Raw genomic sequence first — 24,543 nt, 5'->3', positions numbered from 1 at the left:
GAAGCTTTTTGAAAACTGCTGCTATGATGTCGCTCTTTTCCGCCACGTAGAAAGTTTTGGCAGCCCGTTGATTGAAAGTGATGTATCTGGGGGTGAAAACGTCAAGTTCTGTCAGGGAGCATTAGGACAGAGGCCTCGACAGCTGCTGTCGCAAAATGCAAGCGGCGAGAGGGACAGATGCAGGGTGGTATGTAATATACTGTAACATGTACCACTACAATTGCTTTTCAAAGTTAACGATACAACATGACAGTTATTTTCCAAATACTCCCGACAAATGATGGACATGCTCTTAAAGCATGGTTGTTTCCTTCAGCCAGCACTCTGCCAAAGGGATAATAACAGAAAAGTGCCCATCACTCTGCTTTTCAACTCACAGTCTCGAATGGCAGAAATTACAGGCCTGCTTCGGCTCTAGCTGCTGAGACTTGGCTCTAATTTGTACAGACACTCAGTCACCCACCAAGGCCAGCCGCCTCTGGCTGAATTGGGGATATGAGACGGTAGTGAGGCAAGTTCAGGTGACCTCTTTTTACGCTCTTCCTTTGAAGATGGTCTCCTTTTCTTTTGGGAAAATCATTGTGTCCCTGTGTTCTTAGAGGAAAGTTTGACCCCCTGGAGTAAATTGGCCATGTCCATGTTCATGATCAATGTCTGACGCTGTTTTTCTTTTTGGTACCTGTTGCACATACACACACAGACACACACACACATATACGCTGTACTGTAGCTTCTGCTCTTATATCCATCATGCTAATACCTGGTGAATGGGAAATACAAGAGTAGGTTAATAGCAGGTAACAGAAAAAAAAAAAACTAAACAGAAATGGGTGTCTTTGGACAAAAAGGCTGAATTATAGCTGTAATTGTGAAATGACAATTTTCTGTTGTTTGCATTGATCAAGAGAAAGAGATGAATAATTTTGGGTTTTTTTGACATTAGACTACTTAACTATATACACACACACATGCAATCCAAAACCTACACCCACACACACACACGCACACACAGACAAACAAGTGTACCGACTGTTACGCTTTCACTATCCTTTCTTTTCCCTGGTAACGCAAATCTAAAATTATGCCTCACTTGAAGAAAATTGAAATTGAAAATATGGGACATTTAGCAGGAGGGCTCCCTCGTAACCAATTATACACAAGAAGCACAATGTGGCTTCCAGGGGCTGAGGAGTAATTCTCAGCTAAAATAAATAGTTGGAGGCTGGAGAAAATACATATGATTAGTTGAGAGATGTGTATGCGTGTCTGTGTGTGTGTGTGTGTGTGTGTGTGTGTGTGAAAATTAATCAAACTCTAGCCCAAATAAATTAAAAATAAATGAATATAACACGTGCACCCGCCAATAGGATAATATGATTTTTTTCATTCTTACTATCACGTCTTAATGCTCAGTCTCTTGACCACATTATTCATGATGAAATAACAAGGATGGACACAGACATCAGTGCAGCCCAGTGTGTCCCAGTGTGTGTGTGTGTGTGTGTGTGTGTGTGTGTGTCACTTCATCCACTCTGAGGATGAAAATATTCTCAGTGGTATCGAAGGTCTCAGCAGAAAACAAGTATTTATGTTGCAAGTCAGTTAATGCGTCTTTTGTCATGTGTAGTCAGATATATTTTTACAAACACGTCGCCATCTTCAGCCAAAGACACCACAAGCTAATTTAAGATGTATTATGTTCCAGAATGTGCTGCCATTTACCTTTGAGTATTTATTTCTGCCTGCATTAAATTCTGTTTTCTGTTTTGTGGTTTGTCTCTCAGTGGCACAAATGTTCACTTTGACTCAGAGATTCACTGATTTGATTTTGGTATACAAAGGTCAAAGTTCAAAGTTCACAGATCTCATATTCTTTTGAAGGCAAAATATGAATTTGTACTGTAAATGTGGCACAACTGAAGGCCCCTGAACCTTCCCTGAGGTGGCCCGTTCATTAATCAGTCCATTCAGGAGACAGAAAAAGCCGCATCTTGCCCACAACCTGTCTCTCCCTCTGTCCTCCTCTCCCACAGTGTAGCACATCACACAGATGAAGCTGCAGCAAACTGGCCTGCCATAATGCATTTCTGATCACTGTACTTTCTTCCAGAAAAAAAGCTGGAATCATCCACTGTCACAAATGACATGAAAAGTTCAGTTCCATAAGGATTGGAAAGTTGTCAGTGTCAAAAGTCCTACTGTGCTCTGAAATTAGACTGGATGGAAAAGTTAAAAGCTTTAGCTAAATGCCAAACACAAATGTCTGAGTAAAAAAGATAGTGGAAAATGGTAAAACTATGTATTTGTATTTGCGCCTCATGCTTTGAATAACCTTTTCTAAGTGCCTTTTATATAGGAGTTGTATGGAGTCGATGCAATTGCTCTATATTTTTCATCCAGAGGTCCTTTAATGCAAATGCTCTTTTAGAAATTTTATCTTTGTTATAATGATGATGAGGCAGCACAGCAGCATAGTGGTTAGTGCTGTTGCCTCACAACAAGAAGGTTGCAGGTTCAGTTCCTGGGCCCAGGGCTGGGAACCCCCAGGAGTTTCCATGTTCTCCTGCCTGTGTGGGTTTCCTCCCGCCGTCCAAAGACATCATGTTTGGGTTAACTGGTGAGTCTAAATTGTCTGTAGGTCTGAGTGGTTGTTGGTCTCTGTCTGTCAGTTGCTGTTCCAGAATAAGATGTCTGAGAGCCCAACCCTGTCTGTCTTACGTTTTTAAATACAGCACATAAGACTTCTAGCCAAAGAAAGTTAGAGTCTGTGTAGGTTGTTTTTTTTTTTTTTTTTACCATCTCCCTCAAAAAAGAACAATTTGAAGTTTTGGGTGATAGTACTGACAACATGTGGTTAAAAGCAAAATTTCTGTGCTGTTTTACTGGGAGATAGAAATGTGAACAAGAGCAGGAAGAATAGGCACTGTCCATTTTGGGCTGTAAAAAGCCCAGAGGTTGATAAAAAAAAAAAAATCCTCAATAAGCACTGTCTTCTGGCAGACAGACTAAAAAGTGTATAAAAACATTATATGTTCACTCTTCATCTTTACTTCATGTGCTGATGCTAAAAGCTGAGGCGAGGGTCCTGTGTTGTAGGCTGTTTATTAGAGAGAAAATAACAGAAAAACAACTTGTGGATAGTACAGAGTTTCTTTTTTGAATTACCGCTGTGTGTGCTATTGTTGCTCCGCACAAACACACTACGCGCTGACACACGCACACAATTTGGAGGCTATACAGAAAAACACAGGCACTGCTCAAGCATATGCACTCATGCACACAAACAATACAGAGACATACGCACACATACAGACGTACACACGTCTACATCATAAGACAGATTTGAAAAGGAAAATGCCATTAGATTTTAAAGTGGATAATTTCACATCCTTCCCCCCATTCATTTCTTCATTCTTCTTTTCAAACTGGCCTTTTATGCCCACTACATGTGCTTTTATGGAAAATTACAACATTTAAAAGAGACTCTTTGGTCAGGGATAATTGCAAAAGGAACCATTAGCAGTCTACCAAGACCGACGTACTGTGCACATTTTTCTTTTTCTCGCTATAATGCTATTCTCAATCTGTAAGAACATGTCTCATAAGAATGTGGATAATCATAATTTAATTATCTGTCATTATGGGGAGCAAAATGCTGGTCACCTTGGGTTCACTTGTGCTGCATGCTGTTATAAACAAGTCAATTAAATCAAACACAATAAACAAACAAGACAGTTGTACATTGTAGATAAACTGGCCAAAGTTCTTTTATATTTTTTCTGTCTTTCCCTGTCAATTTAGACACAGCAATTATAATCATGTTCAATCTTTGTGGGAGCACTTGTGTTCCTCACCTGCTAAACCACCTACTGATCAGTAAATTGGCACTTCAAAGAACCCAGCAGGTGTACTTTTGGCTCATGTATGGCCACCACAAGTGTTTTCTTGAAATCCAGTCCAGCCAGTCCAATTAGCCAGTTAAAGGTGTATTCAGGGAAACAGTGCAACTGAATGCTCAGAATTTTGTGTTATTTATGTTGACTATCTGATTAGATTATTTCAGTTTTTCAATAATTTTTTATTTTTATTTTAACAGCAGTTTCCTTCTAATGTGCTTTTGTGTAATCAAAAATGTATCCATACATATTGTACCGCTATACTGTGTTAATATGCTGACATTGTATATTACTGCAAAAATTTACAATCCATGAGTATTTCTTATTTGCATTGGACATATTTATGGTCTTCATCTATTGCAAATATTATTAATTTATTTTATTGCTTTATTCTATTTATATTTAAATAAGAAAATGAATTATTTCTTTTAACTACTTACAGTTTTTTCCCCCTGGAAACAACCCTGAATTAAATAATAATAATACATTTTGTTTATGAGCATTCAAGAGTTGAAATTCTGTGGTGAAACGAACAAACAAAAAGAAAACAGGAGATAAAAATCTGAAGAAAAAGATGAACATTTCTTTGTATGTTGGAAACAGCTTGTTGTTCCACAGGCTGCAGTACCGCTGCCGACCGGGGAACAAAATGGCGGCGCTGTTTAAAACTACAGGCTCCACTTCGCCTCCCTGTCTTCTTCTTCTACGTTTCCTTCTGGACCCACAACAAACATCTCTGCGGCTCCTGGACGCGTTGACGCCTCCGGGGATTTCATATTCGGTCATATTTGGTGACAGTCCGCCTTTTACCGGCTCACCTGGGGGGAAATAACCGAGCGGAGCCGCCAGCTAACGGATACCTGCCGGTAACTTTGCTAACAGCAGCCGCTGAAGTTGGACGGAGACGGAAAGCTTCCGGACGGTCGGACGGTGATGTTGATGCCGGTGAGTGTCGGATCTGTTTCAGGTGTTCACCGACACGACCGACGGCTGACTGCCGGCGTTTACCGTCGGTTTGGCTCCGTTTATCGGCGGTGAGAGTTTCAGAGCAGAAGGCTCTGGTCCTGGACTCCGGTCCTCCTGGACTCTGGTGGTCCTGGACCCCGGTCCTCCTGGGATCTGGTGGTCCTGGACTCCGGTCCTCCTGGACTCTGGTGGTCCTGGACTCCGGTCCTCCTGGACTCTGGTGGTCCTGGACCCCGGTCCTCCTGGGATCTGGTGGTCCTGGACTCCGGTCCTCCTGGGATCTGGTGGTCCTGGACTCCGGTCCTCCTGGACTCTGGTGGTCCTGGACTCCGGTCCTCCTGGACTCTGGTGGTCCTGGACCCCGGTCCTCCTGGGATCTGGTGGTCCTGGACTCCGGTCCTCCTGGACTCTGGTGGTCCTGGACTCCGGTCCTCCTGGGATCTGGTGGTCCTGGACCCCGGTCCTCCTGGACTCTGGTGGTCCTGGACCCCGGTCCTCCTGGGATCTAGTCCTGGACTCTGGTGGTCCTGGACTCTGGTGGTCCTGGACCCCGGACCTCCTGGACTCTGTTGGTCCTGGACTCTGGTGGTCCTGGACCCCGGTCCTCCGGGGATCTAGTCCTGGACTCTGGTGGTCCTGGACTCCGGTCCTCCTGGGATCTGGTGGTCCTGGACCCCGGTCCTCCTGGACTCTGGTGGTCCTGGACCCCGGTCCTCCTGGGATCTAGTCCTGGACTCTGGTGGTCCTGGACCCCGGTCCTCCTGGGATCTAGTCCTGGACTCTGGTGGTCCTGGACCCCAGTCCTCCTGGACTCTGGTGGTCCTGGACTCCGGTCCTCCTGGGATCTAGTCCTGGACTCTGGTGGTCCTGGACTCTGGTGGTCCTGGACCCCGGTCCTCCTGGGATCTAGTCCTGGACTCTGGTGGTCCTGGACCCCGGTCCTCCTGGACTCTGTTGGTCCTGGACCCCGGTCCTCCTGGACTCTGGTGGTCCTGGACTCCGGTCCTCCTGGACTCTGTTGGTCCTGGACCCCGGTCCTCCTGGACTCTGGTGGTCCTGGACTCCGGTCCTCCTGGGATCTGGTCTAGGTGCCATCTGAACCATTCAGAATTAGCTGCAGCAGTAAGCTAAGCCATCCATCGGACTCCTCCCATCTCACTGTTTGTTGAAAACACAGAGATCAGAAATGTAGTCGTTTTCCTGCACTCACTCACCGCCTGTCTGCCTTCTTACTGAAAAAGGCTTTTAGGTCATTCTGTGGTCATAGTGATGGACGACGACACTCCAACCCTAAAACCCAGACGGATCCAGAATCAGAATGTGGTTCACCGTCTGGAGAGGCGCAGGATCTGCTCCGGCAGGCCGGGAGCTCACTGGTACAGAGTGCGCTGCTTCCACCAGAACCTGTTCCCCAACTTCACTGTGGTCAATGTGGAGAAGCCTCCGTGCTTCCTTAGGAAGTTCTCCCCAGATGGACGCTGCTTCATCGCCTTCTCCTCTGACCAGACGTCTCTGGAGGTAAAACAAGACAAACTTCACTGTTCACAAACATTACAGTCTTCCATGAATTAAGAGCACATAGCATACACTGGAACAGACTTGGTCCATTTAAATGTCCAATTTACCCGAGGCAAAAAGAAAGACGGGAAAACTACTGTTCCTCTTCTAGATATATGAATACCAGGGCTGCCAGGCAGCCCAGGACCTGTTGAGAGGCCAGGAGGGAGAGACTCTCCTGACAGCCAATGACCAGCGTTCCCTCAACATTCGAGGTCGTCTGTTTGAACGTTTTTTCTCCCTGCTCCACGTGACGAATGTGGCTTCAAATGGCGAACACCTAAATAGGGAGTGCAGCCTTTTCACAGATGACTGCCGCTATGTCATTGTTGGGTCGGCTGTTTACGTCCCAGAGGAGCCACCGCCGTACTTTTTTGAGGTATTGTCAAAATCAGATTTAAAAATGAACAAGGAAGCTGAAACGAAGACGTTAAATGTACCTCCATAGTTTGGCTGAATTCTTCTCTTTCGTCCATATTTTATTTCCCACCAGGTGTATCGTAACAATGAATCTGTGACCCCTAACCCCCGGTCTCCTCTGGAGGACTATTCACTCCACATTATTGACCTCCACACTGGGAGGCTTTGTGATACCAGGTCCTTCAAATGTGACAAGATAATCCTGTCTCACAACCAGGGCCTCTACCTCTACAGGAACATTCTGGCTGTACTGTCGGTGCAGCAGCAGACCATCCATGTCTTCCAGGTGAGCAGAAAGTTTGTTTGAACAGAATCTACATGAAATCATTTGGTGTATGAGAATACGACCTGCTGCTTGATCTGCTCACCACTCATAAATTCTTTACCCTTGCTGCCTTTGCAACTAGGTGACTCCAGAGGGTACGTTTCTAGATGTGAGGACTATTGGGCGGTTCTGTTATGAGGATGACCTCCTCACTCTCTCAGCAGTTTACACTGAAGCTCAGGCTGAGAGTCAGCCGGGCTTCCCTCGTCTGTACACTGACAAAACCATAAATTCCCTGAAGCACAGACTGCTGGTCTATCTGTGGAGGAGGGCTGAGCAGGACGGCAGTGCCACTGCAAAGAGGAGGTATGCAAGATTGTTCCCTTATTTTCAGTATGCTTTTGTTTCATTTTTTTGCTCATTTTCCAGGATCCATTCAGTTGCCCTTTGCGGTGCGTCTGGGCTGCAGTGGTATTCACTTTCTGTGATACTCAGTTTAAGTTGGTTTTTCGTTAACAGTGCTTGTCAGATGAATTCTTTTTTGGCTTGAGGTGAATGTTACGTTGTGTGGTCAGATTCTTCCAGTTTTTTGATCAGCTGAGGAGGCTGAGGATGTGGAAGATGCAGCTGCTGGATGAGCATCATCTCTTCATTAAATACACCAGCGAAGATGTGGTCACACTACGAGTCACCGACCCCTCGCAGGTAGGAACAAATGCACTAACAAATGCACTCACACGGACACACACACACACACACACACGCATCTTTTTGACATGATACACTTCCCCCTGCCCCCCTGCCCCTAAAGTAAGTCTTGTCCCCCAAAAAGCAGTCTGGATTCACGGTGTAGGTTTAGTGTCCCCACTGAGATATAAGAATAAGCTCACACACACACCTGAATTCCTCTCCCTGCTCTCTTTGTTGCTTTCCCCAGCCTCTCTCATGCCTTTGGTTGTTCAGGCTGTATTGAAGGGATTCCTCTTTCAGGTCTCCAAGGACACAGCTCTCCTACAGATTCTGTGCCGTGCTGTGTCTCACTCATGGTGACAGTAAATAGATCTAATTAATGTTCACTTTATTTATGTGAAATCTAAGCTCTCTGACATCCAAGGTGATTAGCTACTCTGTAATGAAGAATACATACTTGTGTCATACTGAGCCAACAGGATATGGACCAGTTAAAGCTAAAAATAGAAGCTGTCAGAACAATAAGGACATAGAGGGGACATTACTTTGATCTGCTGACATTACTAAATCTGAGCTCAGAGCATTCCGGTACGGGTCGTGTAATTCATTGACTTCTTTTGGCGGGAAAAGAGTGTTGTCTTTCAAAGCCAGCTCGAGTAGCAGGCGTTGTATCAGGAGTTTCTGTCATTTTTGTGGTTGTAAATGTGTCGCATTGGCACATGCTGGGCCTTATGAAGCAGAGAAGGGAGCAGCATTTGGACTGGAGAAGAGTGAAAGTAGCCATAGTAGCTGTGAGCGCAGCAGTACAGTGCGAGTTCATCATAGACTATAAAAAATTGGATGAAGTGAAGCCAGTGCTGAAAAGCCTCAAGCCTGAATGCTGTCGAATGATCTTCCAGTGAAACTCCAGCGGCTTTAACAAGAGGTCACATTGTATTGGAGTCTGTGTGAAAATGTCCCAACTTCTCACTTAATTTATTTAACTTAATTATTAGCTTGTTAGAGGATGGCTACCCTGTCTGACAGTCAGAAGGCTTTAAAACTGCTGTTAACAACTCAGTGGGTGAGGTCACAGTGGGTTGCCACTTTGTGTGCACTCAACTACAGACAATCAATTGTGTTAAAGTTCTAAAATTGTCTTGAACCCCCCCCCCCCCCCCCCCCCCCCCCCCCCCCCCCCCCCCCCCCCCCTTCCACTCTATCTGATTTTGTCTTTCAGCCATCGTTCTTTGTTGTGTACAACATGGTGTCTACAGAGGTGCTGGCCGTCTTTGAGAACACCTCTGACCAGCTGCTGGAGCTTTTTGAGAATTTCTGTGACCTGTTCAGAAATGCTACACTGCATAGTCAGGCTGTCCAGTTCCCCTGCTCTGCTTCGTCCAACAACTACGCCCGGCAGGTCCAGAGAAGGTACGGAGTGGAGAAAAATAGCAGTGAAATCCTCTGTTCTGTAGAAGACCATTATTTAAAAACTACGTATATTCCAGTTTGAGCTTGATTGCGATGGCCAACCGCTAAGTCAGGTGGGTGTCTGAATGAAAGGAAAAGTCACACCTGATATTGTGCCGCCAAATGTCAGGCAGGATTTGAAGACTGGTTAGGAAGGAGGAGCAGATCAGCAGTAATCGCCTGGAGGATGAGGAGGGAGTTTTAGGATTTAATCTGGATATAGAGGCAAGATATTAAGACAGTCAATGTGGCTAAAGGAGCTGTGATTAAATTTGGTTGGTGGACTCACCAGCCTAGATGACAAAATCCTCAGTGAAGGGTGATGGAGCAGAGAGAAGTTGAGGTCGAGGAAGGAGGAGAGGAGAAAGGATAGTTTGAATGGGGAAAAGAGGCTACAATTAGATTTTAAAGCAGTGAAAGTGATGTCAGGAACAACAAGAGCTGAAACGGAAAGCTGGGAAAGCAGGTACGTTGAGCAAACCAGATTTCTACCACTTACACGTTTCTAAAAGTGAAGCACAGTTCACAGACAAACAGGCAGGCTCATAAGACGGGAGCTAGGTGAGCCAACATCTAAAAAACATATACACGTAATCTGAGGAGACCATCGAACCACTGCTGGGGCTTCATCTGAAAATGTGACTTGGCAGACTGTAATTTAGCCGGAGTGGCTCACCACAGGCAGCTGCAGGCAGCTTTTTTAGAAACCAGACTTCAAATAAAAACAGGAGTGATGCTTTAAAGTCATATTTATTGTCAATTCCTGTTGCTGATGTACCTCCCTGATCCGTGTCTCAGATTTAAGGACACCATAGTGAATGCCAAATACGGGGGCCACACTGAGGCTGTGCGGCGGCTGCTGGGTCAGCTGCCCATCAGTGCACAGTCCTACAGCAGCAGCCCCTACCTCGACCTCTCCCTCTTCAGCTACGATGACAAGTGGGTGTCAGTGATGGAGAGGCCCAAGACCTGCGGAGACCACCCCATCAGGTACAGAATCCACCAGGATGAAGGAGCATCTTGAGGCATTATTATTAAAAGTTTAAAAATAATGTTACAGGGAGTGCAAGTTAGTTTGTTGTCTTTTTAATGAGTTACTGATATTGTTGGGCATTATCTTCACCTGAGTGACTATTAAATTAACACATCAGCATATAACGCACCCCACACAATAGAAATACCACTGCAGAGTCTCTAATCTCTGAGAGCTGGTGAGGCTGATTTTGTAGCACTATAAATGAGGCCATGGAGTCTAATTGGGGAAGTGAATGTAGCTCCCCGTTTTAAAAAGTGCTTTAAAAGTTAGTTAGAAACTGCAAATCATTGATAGATTAATCAGTAATGAAAATAATTAGTTGCGGCCTGAATGCTGTAGATTGTCAGACATCCACAGCCTTACAGCGACATCAGCTACCTGCTCTTTAGTCACAATAATATCAACAGGCCAGACCAGACTAGACTTACGGTTCCCTGCAGTTACAGTCTGCCTCTCTAACCACCACCAGGTTCTACGCACGTGACTCTGGCCTGCTGAAGTTTAAGATTCAAGCAGGCCTACTTGGACGGCCGGTAAATCACGCCGTAAGACGCCTGGTTGCCTTCACCTTTCACCCGTTTGAGCCCTTCGCCATCTCTGTCCAGCGCACCAATGCAGAATATGTGGTAAACTTCCACATGAGGCACGTCTGTGCATGAGGACTTTGTGTGTGTGTGTGCGTGCGTGTGTGTGGAGCGACAGCAGCGCCTCTGAACCTCAGAGAGCCTGCGGATTCACACTTGGATACAGCATGCAGGGCAGTTGGGTTTGTGTTAGCAGCTATAGCGGACAATACAACAAACATGTCCTCTATCAGGAGGCACAAAAACACTGTGTTCTCTCGGTGTCCCTCCTCCTGATGGAAACTGCTGTTCCTCTCCTCTTTCCCCCTCCATCACACAGTGGTCACTCTTCCGCCCCCCCATCCCACCAGAAGCATTTTCCTTCCACCTCCTCTTCCCCCCCTCCGCTGCAGAACAAAGAGGGACCTGTAGGGAGGAGAGGCTGGAATGAGTGTAAATGGAGATGTGGAGAGAGTGACTGACATGCAACAGAGGAGGAAGCTGTAGGTCGCTGTCGAAGAAACCAAAGCCCCCCCCCCCACTGAACGCTGTGTGTTCATATCAGAATTGCTCATCCAGTTGGTCTGTAACCAGCTGTCCTACGAACCTGCTTTTTTCTCACATTGATGTGGAAAGAGGTAATTTTTATAATATATTGTTTTTATTCTTTTTTTACATCTCATTGTTTGTATATATTTTATGTTAATAAACGGGTATACGTTTTGCTCACTCTGTTTGTTTTTGCTGCACATTTTTAACCATATGAAAGAGTATTTCATTTTTGGGCAGGTAAAAGCCCACTGTGGCAAGTAGAATCTGTATTTTTTCTACTTCCCAGCTGTACATTTTGACTTTTATTAATACATTGTTTCTATGTATATCCGAGTATGAGTATTTTTTTGCGCGTGTGAGTGGAAAAGCCGTGGAGTTTAAAAACGAGTGTAAACATCTTTCATCCTGATGACACACTTTTGTTTCATGGATTTTTCTGATAATTCTTTGCCTGTGGCAAGCTAGTTAATGTCTATTAACTAAATTAAAGTCAGTCAATACACAGAAGCCACGTGCCTTTACAATTATGATGAAATGATTTTAACACCCCTCTGCCACATATGGAGAACAGATAAGACCCAGTGTAAGTGTCATCATATTTAATTTGAATACTAATATGTGCAGTCTGGTTTCCCCCACTGTGTAGGATCATAATGTTGCCATTTTATATCATATCCATCTGTTGTTCTGAACATCTGTTGAGCGCCCATGTGTTATTAAAAACACACAAACACACTCGTGTAGAAATCAAATCTACAAGTATTCAAATTGACTGACACCCCCACAGCCCTGACATGAATGCAAAGTTGCCACTACACGAACATGAACGCATTTATAATAAACAAACAAAGGCAAAAAGCACACGCCCATGGCAGCTGCAGAGAGGTCATGGTGGTATGGAAAGCAGGTGCAGAGGGATTAAGTGTACTCCTAGCCTCTGCTTACACACCAAAGTGGAGGTGTATGTGCGCCAGAGAGACGGGCTAACGTGGCTTTAAGGCAGAGGGAAGAAGGTTTTTCAAACTCAGTGATGATGCTGAGACAGAAATTGAGAATTGGTGAGAGATCGGGGTCGACAAAAGCAGGACGGAGGAGGGAGGGGGGGGGCTCAACGACTATTACACAGCTACTTAGTTTTGCATAAGCACCATAAATACTACCTTGCAGATAAAGACTTAAGGAGGTCATTGTCATTACATTGTGTTTGTGTAAGCTGGTGTGTGCCGACATGCTGTGATAATCAGCTAATTACAGGAAGCGCACACAGCAGGCACAGAAAGTCCTACGTATAGGACACTTTTTCTGCAGACAGAGGCCCAGGTTTGTGCTCCTGCTCTCGCCCTCTCTCGTCTGTCCTAGCTTTTGTGTGTTTAGCACGCTTTTACCATCAAATATGAGCCTTAACTCCCCTCAAATCTAAACTACACAACTATCAAGCTGTTGGGGATTCTGAAAACCGGAGTTTGAGTCTTCCATGCAAACAGAAAAAAGGGTCCTACATGAACCAGATGCCCGCTGATACTCAGAACAATAACAAATATGCAGTATCTGTATTATTCCTGAGATTCAGGTAAACCCAGAGCCTTCTCCCTGACCTTGGTTGCTACGGAAACATAACCGCTCTCTGCTTGGTAACCTAGTCTTTTCTAATTGCTGTTGTCTTGGCAACAGTGCAACCAATGTAATCTGGAGAAGGCCTCGATTCTAAGTGTTTCCTGTTGCAGCGCTCAGCTTCTCAGAGCAGCCTCCAAACACACACGTACACACATTTGTTCATTTATGCAACAGTCGCCTATGGAAAGCCAAGAGCGGCGTTCCACAGTTCCGTGTTTTTGGGTTCACGCTTTTCATATGACACAAAAACACACACAGATCCCGGCAGCCCATACGGATCTACAATTAAAATCATTTTATTAGTGTTTTATTTCAACTTTAGCATGTTCGGAATTCAAAATGTGAAACATCGGCCTGGAGTTTCTGTTGTGAGGTGGTGTTTTGTTAATTAATGGTCAAAGCAGAATAATTGAGTAACTGAGTGAGAGAAGGAAAAAACCATCCTGACAGCATAGGACACAATTTATCAAGGTTTCTCTTTTTCAACGTTTCGCAATCTCACAAAAATAAAATCAACTTCCAAAAAAAATAGTTTCGCCAAGAGGTACTCGTATCTTGAGGATCATTGTGCAGTTGCCAAGGGGTGCCTCGTAATTTTTTGGAGTACCTTTGCTTATTTAAGAAAATTATGGTTTGACTGAAACTATACAGCCACATGCTGACTCAACTGGGATATCAGAGCAGATGAGAATGAACACTTTCAAAAGGAGTTGAACAAACGTCAAGGAGCAGTGGCTCAAAGCTTTGCCTGAAATGATCAATACAAAAGTAATGTATAAATGATCAAATGAGACAGTGACCTTTATTCATTCATACACATATATTAAGGCGGAGTGGAAACGCTTGTAATTCTGTAATTCTTATTCATCCAAAGGACGGGCTCAGTTAAACCCAACAGGAAGACAGAAGCAAGAAATGGAAGTGTAAGTTTAATATTATTATTATATATAAAAGTTGGTTGGTTTAGTCAGTTAATTGGTTGGTGGGTTTACTTGAAGTAGTGTTTAAGTAAATTAAAAAGAAGGCACAGAGACACCAAAGTGGGGGTTTCTGTGTGCCGGAGAGACGGGCTAACGTGGCTTTAAGGCCGAGGGACGAAGGTCCTCACACACTGGGTGATGATACAGCGGCAGAAAATGAGAATTGGTTAGAGATAGGGGTCGACAAAAACAGGGCAAATGGAGGTGGACGCGGTCTTCCCCAATATTGGCAGGTGTTTCCTTAGAAAAAGAAAATGATTCCATCGGCTCTCCCCTCTCCTCATCAGTCCTGACTTGATGTAAAGCAATAACACTCTGACGGAACCGCCGGTTGCTGTGGATGAAAAACAACGCGAGGCCAACCCTCCTCCCCACTCTGATGGATTTAAGAGCTTTGGTTAAGAGTGAATCGCTGTGTTTCAAGTTTACGCTTCAAACTGCAGGAGAATATTGAAGAACGGGTAATCATATGGATACGGGGTTATGGCAGAGTAAAGGTCAGAAGAGATTTGTGGAGGTTGGGGGAAGGCTTATAATTCCTTGACATATAAAAAGCTGCCAATATATCCACTGATGACTGAATCACCACAAGTTTTTACCTTAAAAATGGCGCCCATCTGTTATTCTCTCACCACCATTGAACACCGTTACCTCCATCTAATTAATGAGCAAATACTCCCTGTGATTACTTCCTGTGCTTAGTTGATTTTATTGAGATATATGATTATATTGTACATTTATAAAGTGGACCATTAAAACAAATAATATGATTCGTTTCACAATATAAATTAGAGGATAAGAGTAAAGGTACAATAGTAAACCTTCACACTAAATCACAATCACACACATTTGTTTGTTTGTAAGAGATCTGTCCAATAATAGTTTTCAGCTAAATTATAACATTTTAAAATGTGTTTCGTTCTGCTAATAGCTGTCTGGTGGCAAGGATAAAGTTCCTTACAGCCCAGAAAATTTTAATTGTATCAATTGAACTAGTCTTTCAGGAAGCTTTCAGGAAGAAAATTCATTTTGAGCTGTTTCATTGTGTAAATCTCCTTGGTTTAACAACGTTAAAGTCATTAAAAAAACTGCTGTCACTGTTGAGACTCATGTTTGCAGATAATGGTTATATAACACTGTGTGCCACTGACATTCACACAAAGGAATGCCCAAACCTCAAAAACAAATATTTACCCTCCAACAACCATTTCAGATTGTAGGGTCCAGCATTAAGGTCCCCATCAAGCCATCATACGCACAATTGTGACAAGCTCCCGGTTTCCAGGCCACACACCCCCCCAGCCTTCACCTCCGTCCCCTTCGTAGCCTTCACCTGTTATTATTATCGACCAAGCTGGGATTGTTCCTCCACGTAACCCATATAACCCTGCAACAGTGTCAACATTTCATATGGCATGGATTACCACTTCAACCATCTGGGTGGTTGACTGAGGCCAAGTCTGGACTCGTGGAGCCTGCTGGTGACAAGCGTGAAATCACAGCACCATCACCTAATGAGTAGAGGGAGCAGGCGGAGGCATGTCGAGGAGGGAGGGAGGGGGTCTAAATATTGACAGCAAATATTTGATTCAAGGGCAGAGGTGTCCCCTTGATTCATAGGTGCGTGCTCAGACGCAGATGCACACACACACACTCAGCCAGACTCTGTCGATTAACAATTTCATGTTAATCTGCATCCACAGCTGTCTTTGAGTTGGGAAGAAGGAGACAGATTCGTTTTTCATTTTAATGACAAACATAAACGCGACCCCTGTTATTATCAGCGTCTTTGTGTCTGCCAGCTAACAAGACAACTTGAAGTAGGTCTAAATCTAAATATTTATTTATTCATTTGTTTGGTTTGTTTGTTTCTTTGTTTTTTTGAGCAGAAGGTTATTAGAGAGGTTGGGGAACCCTCTGGCCTTTGCTCTTATACCTTTAACCAGAACTGTTCCTCTTGGACAGAACAGACTATAAGCCACAAATGATCAGAGATCTCCATCTGCTGGACAAACAGTAGAACTGCATCATCTCCTTATTCCTCCTTTCATGTTCTTATTTATCACTACCAACTTACTTCCTATGAATCTTACAGAGTCTTAGTTCAAGAAGATGTCTGTAAATTCAAATTAAGGCCAGGTTTACTTCATCCCTAGATCGATGACGATGACCTGTTGACCTTCCAGTAATGTAATGTGTCACTTTCTAAATGTTGGCCTCCACAGGAGGGTGTAACTAAAATATTGGTGAAATTGTAAGACAACTGGTTGTCTGAAATTCTGCAGCACCCTTCAGGAAAAAAACAACAACAACAACAACAAAAACACCACTTCACTAATTATGATGCCGCAACTCGTGCAGATTTCAACGGGAAAGAATACCAAGAATATTGTGCCAAAGTTGTTACTTGCAGCTCACTGACTGATGATCAGTGAGGTCACATCAAACTGAAGTGTGTGTTTTGTCCCCAGCTGTTGTAAACATGCTTTTCACTGTGACGTGTCAACAGTTTATAGGACGCATACCAAAATCTTCCCTGTTACACCCTGACATGTGCAAAACATTTTCCTCCTCTTTTAAAACTTTGGTATAAATTAGCCAGAAAAGAAAATTAAAGTGTGCTTGTCATAGGTCACAGGTTAAGGTCAACATAATTAAGTTAAAGCATCAGTTCACGACAGAAGTTATTTCAGGGCACTTTTCAGACAGAAGAAGCGGGTATCGATGCTACAATAACAGTAACTGTTGAAAATGCATTTTTAATCATTTAATAATTGAATCTCAGCTTCTTTTATCCTCAGTGTTGTGTGTGTGCTGTCTGTGAAACTAAACGATGCAGCGTGCTTCCTGGACGTCTCAGAGGAAACACATAAATCCGTCAGATTGTCAGATTTGTTTTATGGCACACACACACACACACACACACACACACACACACACCAGTGTTTTTGTTTGTTTGTTTGTCTTAAATTGAGTTAGGTTGGAGACGTACGGGGCGGGCGGGGGGGGGGGTGACGTCACAGGTCAGCTGACTGGTTTGTTTTGCTTGCTCGAGCTCGCTCGTCTTAAAAACACAGTCAGACGAAGCGACGACGACGAACCGTCCGTCAGAAACTCCGGCTGCTCGGTCACTGTTTCACCGATATAAACCCCCCCTCCTCCCCCCCGTGCCCCCCTCCAGCACCGGGACATCTGCAGCTGCCTTTTTTTTTTTTTTTTTTTTTTAAGAAAAAACAAAACAGTCCTTTTTTATGATTCTTATTTTTTTATTTATTTCTTCGTTTATCGCCTTACCACAGCCGCCGTCTCCATCTGCTGCCAGCTGCTCCACTTTGACGCAATATGCCTTCAGAAAAAACCTTCAAACAAAGAAGGACCTACGGTAGGTTGTTGTGTTTTTACTGCAACCGCAATTTGCTCATCGTCGTTATTATTATCATTGTTGCTGTTGTTGTTTCACACTTTGTCCTGTGTGTTTCGCTCTGGTTTGTATCTGTGGCCTCACATTGGCAGAACTACAGCAGCTAATGTGGGCAGGCCAGGTATCTTATCTGACTGTCAGAGTTCAGACACAGGAAGGTTTAAAAAAGATCCATCCGCACACAGAAAACCTCGAAGACCTGCCAACTTATTATCAGGAAGCAGACAGCAGACACGTTGATCCCATCTGGGCACGTTATTGTAAATATACAATAATAATGTTAAAAAAAAAAAGTGTTTGGCTGCAGGCCTCTCTCTGCCCGAGTGTGTGTCCGTCTCTGTTTGTGTTTGTTTGCATCAGAAAGCTGGAGGGGGGGGGCAGACACACACAAAGTGGTGTCGAAATGCGGGGCAGAGGAGAGGAGAGCTGCAGGATTGGGGGATGGGACAGTTAGTGGAGGAGAAGAGAGGAGTTTCAGTCAGGAGGGGTAACAAAACCAAATGATAACTGCAGAGTTCAGCTTTTGTTTCTCCGGCCTCGATGCGGATTGTACTTTCACTTTGTGTTTTCTGCAGAGCCTTAAAGCCTCAGACAAAAAAAAAAAAAAAAAAAAAACTAACTGCAGTGCTTTACCAACACATTTAGGAATTCAGTTAATATTCACAGCATGAAAAAAAAAAAAAAAAAAAACACCAAACAATTAATGAATTCTTAAATAAACCGGGGCTGATAATTCACCCGCCATGAACAAAAGGGTGGGAACATGTTCTGGGCATCACATTTCCCAGTATGACTTCAAGTAACCGACTTCCTGTTCGACGTCACGTTACTGGTCCAAATTTACATTGCCAGTGCACGTGAGGCCCAGCCAGCACAGAACCAGTGGCACGTGGTCTGGGATGAATTTGGGAACTTGTAGAAGTAAAGAAAGCTGTTTTGGTTTATTGTTATTATCATCGTTTATTATTGTTGTGCTGAAACACAACCAGCTGTTGGTTTTATGTGAATCTATATGTTGCCAGTTTTGGAAGTTTATCTGCATTAATGGGGATTCAAGGTGGGGGGCAGCTTTTATTTTCGCTTGTGTCAGCTACACGGAGTTCATTTCTCATTTCATTGTCTCTGCGTGGATCGCGGCGTCCAAAGTTCAAGTTCCACATGTTTGGCCTGTTTCACATCTGGTTAGCAGGCAATTACAAGAGTCGGGGAATCACAGCGAGTCATGCAGCCGTGTCAGGTGGTGCTGACAATTTCCCATGTTACACCAGAACAGAAATAAAGATGGAAGATACTGGCTGTTGGGTCAACTGCTTCCCAATTTCGGTTTTTCAATGTTTCTTTTTCACATTTGATTGAAAGATGATGACTCAGAGGCTGTTTGTTGCCCGAGACATGTCAGTCATGAGACAGAGCTTCTCTGTTCCTTTGGCAGTCAGCTCATCCTGTTTGAAATGTAATCATGGAACAATGTCCTACATTTCCTCAGGTCAAGCATGAAAGTGGCACCTTAAAGGGGCCAGCTGAGGGTTCGGCTGATTGAATTAGATATCTTAACAGTGCACTAACTCGTCGTCTTGGCAAACACAAAGATTAGATATCAGTAATTAAAGAGCTTCAGCTCATTGACAGCTGACAAGAGACCAGTTCAATTCAATATTCCAAAACAAATGGAGATGATAAGATGTGCCCCCCCCACCCCTCAACCAATGTTCATGTCGTTGTTGCCAGTTCAAAGTGGAGTGAGCCTAAGATGCTTATCTGTTTGTGAGGTCATCCCCGCAGCACCTCACCTCTGGCTTCCTCCACGAAGGGAGAGCGCTGAGACTGTTAACATCAACTAAATATCAAATCCTGGCCTTTCTAAATAACACATCTTAGTTTGATACCTTACGTTACTTAGAAAGCATACACACATTGTACTAATTGAGTGGAAAGTATCTCAGTTTCTTAATAATAATCTGCTAATCGCTTTGGGACAATGTGGTTACACCATGAGTGGATTTTAGGAAAGCCCATTATGTTTTCACTGCAGAACATTAGTCCACTAAGCAGCCTGTTAAATGCATTCTTCCCAAATGTTTCTGTTCTTTTTAGTACAACCCCCCCAAAAAAATGGGCTCATTTCATGTTTTTGATAAGGATACATAAAACGGTTAGAAAGAGTGAGTGCAGCTGATGATGTATTAAACCCACACAAACCTGCAGAACCAGATTATAATTACCAACATGTCGTCTGCTCATTCTCACATGATCAAGTACATAAACTTGGAGTGAGGGATGATTTAAATGCTGTGCGTAGGTTCTGTTGAATTTTTGAATCGAATTGAAAAAGTTAATTTTGAGGAAGAAGAAAACAAAAGAAAGAAAAAATCCAAAAGACAAAATAAGAAACAGACAAAGTAAAATAAAAAAATTAAAAGTTATACCCCTTCTCACTGCGTTAATAATTACCCATCTATCCTGCTTCTTTAATAATGCTGCTACTTTTACTAATAATAAACACCGTGCCTGGTTATTAGTTAATATTTTGTCTATTCTTCGTCCCACTCTGTTTGTGACATAATGTGTGTGTTTGTTAATCAGCTGCTTGTGTTGACCTGCTGATCCCTCCATGTGGCAGGACTTCTCCATTAACCTGTTTTCTTTTTTGCTATATATTTTTTTTGCCCTGCAGAACAGAGAGTAGAAGATGTCAGACTGATCCGAGAGCAGCACCCTAACAAGATACCTGTGAGTTGAAACGCAGTCACGTGCACATTCACATTGGCCTGACGCACAGAGTAGTTTCTGGGTGAACGCCAGAAGTTAACGCTCGCATTGCAAATCATTCATCATCATGATGTGTACGCCGCAGAAAGACGCAAGTAAGAACAAGACAAACCACACGTTTCCTGGTTGTGCTTTGCATGTCAGATATTTTCACAAGATTTTTGTGGCACCAGACACGTTTCTGCCTTTTCATAAATGTCACCCATTATTAAATAGTCAATCCAGTTTAAGGACTCTGACTGAGCAGCGTTTTTATTTTTACATTTTTTTTCAGTCCGTTCTGATGAGACCTTTGTGGGAGAGAATTTGCTAACAAGTCAAATGTGTCTCCTAGAAACCACCAGTAAACAAACGCACACCTTTTGTTTCACCTGCTCGTTTTATCATTTTGAGATAGAATGTCAGAGCAGCTTTCCATCTGCTGCCTCAGTTCATCTTATAAGCCCCCCCCCACCAGGGTTTGTGCTTCCTGTCCTCTCTCCTGGGGTTATAAACTGCCGTGTCATGCTAAGTGTTGAGTCCAGGGGCAGATGCACTGCCTCAGTGTAACGTAACTCCATCCAGACAGCCAAAGTGGAGCCTGTTGGGGGGGGGGGGGGGGGGGGGGGGGATACAGAGGTCTGTGTGACAGTCTGATTATAGCTCTCAGAGCAGGCCCCGACTCGTTTAACAGTATATTTGCTTCCATTTATGCCTAACAGGAGGAAACACATTTCTAAATAACTGCTGCCATTATTGTACATAATCAAGAAAATACTAAAAAGGATAGATTAAAGTTGAGAGATGGGGAAATAAGTTAATACTCTAAAATCCCTTTCCAAGTCTTGGCATGTCAGTGATTTTACACTTTTTACACAGTTTAATCTCTGGCAACGCAACAGAGAAATGTTTTTTTTTTCGCTGTGTGCACTTGCACCAAGATGCACACGTACACACACAACTTAGTTAATGTAATGAAGTGAAATATAACATATAAAATAAGGTTGTGTTACAAACCATTTGTGTGGAAAGACTGAAATAAAAGGTTTCATCACTAAATGGATGAAAATGAATAATTAGTGCGTCAATAATATCGCGATGAACACAACACAGTAAGGAGATGGCTCTTTGAATGCCAAATAACCAGCTGACTAATAAAATGTATTTTCTAGACTGAGGTAGCTGCTCTCTGTATTCATTTTTGTGTTAAAGTAGCACCTTGTCTTGTGCCATCTCCCACTCGTGAAATCAAATCTATCCAGTTTATAAGGAAAAACTAATTTAAAAAATTGTATATAAACTATCTGCTGATGAAGGTGACGTGATGAAATCCGAGACAGCTGTTGAATGGACCTTGTGGTTTCTCAAATGATCAATATTGATGCTCGCGTTATATGGTAATATTCCTTTCAAAACTCCAATACCTGATTTGGCTTCGTCCAGTTGTTCTGTCTATAAATACTTGCTCAATAGCATTTCCAGAAACTAATATTTGACATTTTTTGCCGCAGTCAAACGTAACAGAACATCTCAGTCACCATCCTCCATTCACTTGTAGATGGAACATAAAAAAGTCACCATAGTCTTTATTAATGACTATTAAAAGTCATTTTGTGAACAAGCGGAGTGTTTTCTGCGACAGCCAGCCTCGGTGGATTAATGTAACAGCAGATGCATGTAATTTGCACTTGTAGTCGGTATTGAAGCGGTTCAGTGACTTCAGCTGTGCTGTTTTTTTTTTTTTTTTTAAGGCTTACTTGAAGCCCATCCTTGCTTGATAAATTGTTCAGTTAAATAAAAGATTCTGTGTGCAGTAAATCAGTCTCGGTCCGCTGAGTGTGGTCTTCAGATTCACGAGAACTAAAAGTCATCCAGACTTTTAGAGGGCCGTCTTCTGTTTTTACCACATCATCTGATACGTTACATTTCACTATTGATCACAGAAGCTCAGTCTCAAAATGGTTTTCAGCTGCCAAGGCAGGACAAGCAACACTAGAATACACCAGAGCAGAAGACTCGGAGTCACTGGTTGACGGTGTGCGTTTGTGTATTTGCTGCAGGTGATTATCGAGCGGTATAAAGGAGAAAAGCAGCTTCCCATTCTGGACAAGACCAAGTTCCTGGTTCCAGACCACGTCAACATGAGTGAGCTCATCAAGATCATCAGGTGCCATTAAATCTCCTCTTCCCTTTCGTTTCCTCTCTCCTCTTTACTCCTTCCTCACTTGTGTCATGTCTGTCTCTCGCCACCAGGAGGCGCCTCCAGCTAAACTCAAACCAGGCTTTCTTCCTGCTGGTCAACGGACACAGCATGGTGTCCGTGTCAGCCGCCATCTCTGAGGTGTACGAGCGTGAACGGGACCAAGACGGCTTCCTCTACATGGTGTACGCCTCCCAGGAGACCTTTGGCTCTTCCGCCGCCGGCACCACCACCCAGTGAGCCACCATGCTTCTTCCACCTGGCCGGCGATTGGACAATTGTAGTTTTTAACCCCGCCCCCTTTCCCACACATTCTTACACAGTAAGAAACTAAAAGTACTAAATCTAAACACAGCGTACGATCGTTTCTCAGCTCAGATGGGTTCAGGTTACCATGGCGAAGTTCTGACCGCAGTGAGCTGATTGGCTGTTGGTGTACTACCACACTGACCCGGACAGCAAAGTTTAAGTAGAGAAACCCCCCCAAAATCTGATTGACACTCAGGCCATTCGAGTCCTTCATCGTATGTCTGCTTCTGTAATATTCCTCGCCGGCGAATCGCGTTGTCACGGAAACACGCTGCCTGTCGATGCCGGTTGTTTCTCAGTGTTGTCGTTGTGTGTCCCCCAGGCTGTATTTATGTTCCTATATACATTACAGGTAGTGATAGTGCATAAATGTGGTGAAGCTGCACCATCTCTTTGTATACACATTAGCCAATGATCAAAGCCAACCTTAATCTTAAGGTTTTTTTTTTTTTTTTTTTTTTCGGAGAGGGGGGGGTTGTCGACTCATGCTGGTTTTGAATGAAGCTTTTTATTGCGGCCGGGGGTTAAAATTAGGCAAAGAGATAAAAACGAAGTAGAGAGGACCCTAAATAATCAACACATCTCTGCTGTGTGTCGTCACATTCCCTCTACGGTCCTTCTTCGGTGTTTTTATGCCTCCCTTCCTTGTAGCCCAAAACTGTAAAAAGAAAAGATGTTAGGAAACTGCTTTGCTCTTTGAAACTGTTGATTGTAGTTTGCAAAAGAAAAAAAAAAGATGCCTTGGTGTACAGATAATAGTGACTTTATGGCTTTGAATATAAAGGGGGTTCCATTGTGAGTGTAACCAAGTTGAATTTGGACGCACTACGAGGAGATATGTGTGAATGGAGGATGACGGTGTTTCTGTAAATGCTGACTTTTGAGGGGAGGGCGGCCATTTTACTTTTCCGTTTTTGTTTCTACAAGTAAAAAAAAAAACAAACAAACAAAAAGGAATAGAGGAAGGTCTTGAAACCTGGGCATGTTGATGAGCGTCTTGTCCCGCTTGTCCACCTGTTTGTATGTTTTTCTTTTTCCCCCCTTTGACCTACAGGGATGATTTCCTAAAGCAGTCGGTCTGTTTCACTTCTCTGAAACGAGCTGTCACTGTGGGAACGTCCACCTGCCCAGTGGGTTTGTAAGGGCTGCACTCTAAAAGAAAAAATATCCTTCACACGCTTCCTGTGCTCCTCCTCCTCGCCATCTTTTTATTGGATCTATGGTTTAGCTGCTTTTATATCGCAGTATTTGATCAATTTGGTCCTTTATATTTAATGTGCTTCTTTTTTTATTTCATTGTTTGAAATGTGTCGGCTCTTCGCCGTCTACAGTATCCGAAAGTGACGATTTCCTTTGTGACTGAAAGCCACCGTGTGTTTGTTAAAGAGGTGTGGAACATTTGCCTCAGTGCTGTCTCCTCTTCCTTCCTTTTTTGCACACACAGCAATATCACACAGCTTCCTCTTATGTATTTATGTTGGTATTTTGTAAACAATAAAAAAAAAAAAAAACTAGGAAAAAAATATTTGTTTCGTGTGTTATCCTCAAAACCCACAGCACATCAATTTACAAAAGTCAATTAAGTATTTACATCAATTAATTTGTTGAGTTAATTGCACAGTAATTAGCAGCATATCATAATATACATTTAAAAAACAATTATAATCAAACAATCTGGATTAACAGTTTTTGCATTTTGCACTGATGGCCGTTTCACTTATTTACTTTGGTTCACGGTGCTCCCTCTAGTTTTCTGTGCATGAGAATGATTTTTGTATCTAAGACAAAGCTAGGCTCCACTGGTCTGACTCTTTAACAGAAGTTTAGTGAGTTATTTTTGCATTGACATGCAGGCAGATATAGATGAGTGTAAATCT

At 43.4% G+C, this 24,543-nt stretch overlaps 3 protein-coding genes across 3 annotated transcripts; 2 read left to right on the top strand and 1 right to left on the bottom strand.

Moving 5' to 3' along the window:
- Nucleotides 1-4,618: 4,618 nt before the first annotated feature.
- det1 (DET1 partner of COP1 E3 ubiquitin ligase) lies at nucleotides 4,619-11,711 on the top strand. Its single transcript, XM_029523039.1, has 9 exons — nucleotides 4,619-4,841; nucleotides 6,104-6,380; nucleotides 6,532-6,798; nucleotides 6,913-7,125; nucleotides 7,247-7,470; nucleotides 7,680-7,809; nucleotides 9,014-9,204; nucleotides 10,042-10,233; nucleotides 10,749-11,711. The coding sequence occupies exons 2-9, from the start codon at nucleotides 6,132-6,134 to the stop codon at nucleotides 10,936-10,938; spliced, it is 1,656 nt and encodes a 551-aa protein (XP_029378899.1). The 5' UTR covers nucleotides 4,619-4,841; nucleotides 6,104-6,131; the 3' UTR covers nucleotides 10,939-11,711.
- LOC115056127 (proline-rich protein 2-like) lies at nucleotides 4,860-5,957 on the bottom strand. Its single transcript, XM_029522392.1, has 2 exons — nucleotides 5,781-5,957; nucleotides 4,860-5,585 (listed from the first exon to the last, which is right to left on the bottom strand). Exons 1-2 carry the CDS (start codon nucleotides 5,955-5,957, stop codon nucleotides 4,860-4,862), a joined length of 903 nt encoding a protein of 300 aa, XP_029378252.1.
- A 5,486-nt stretch (nucleotides 11,712-17,197) lies between the features above and the next one.
- On the top strand, nucleotides 17,198-24,204 carry map1lc3b (microtubule-associated protein 1 light chain 3 beta). The gene is made up of 4 exons (XM_029522095.1): nucleotides 17,198-17,370; nucleotides 20,084-20,139; nucleotides 22,218-22,324; nucleotides 22,411-24,204. Exons 1-4 carry the CDS (start codon nucleotides 17,331-17,333, stop codon nucleotides 22,595-22,597), a joined length of 390 nt encoding a protein of 129 aa, XP_029377955.1. The 5' UTR covers nucleotides 17,198-17,330; the 3' UTR covers nucleotides 22,598-24,204.
- Nucleotides 24,205-24,543: the final 339 nt, after the last annotated feature.

Source organism: Echeneis naucrates, chromosome 16 (assembly GCF_900963305.1).
Source record: "Echeneis naucrates chromosome 16, fEcheNa1.1, whole genome shotgun sequence".
Classification (NCBI taxonomy): Eukaryota; Metazoa; Chordata; class Actinopteri; order Carangiformes; family Echeneidae; genus Echeneis; species Echeneis naucrates.
This window is presented reverse-complemented; position numbering and strand designations above follow the sequence as displayed.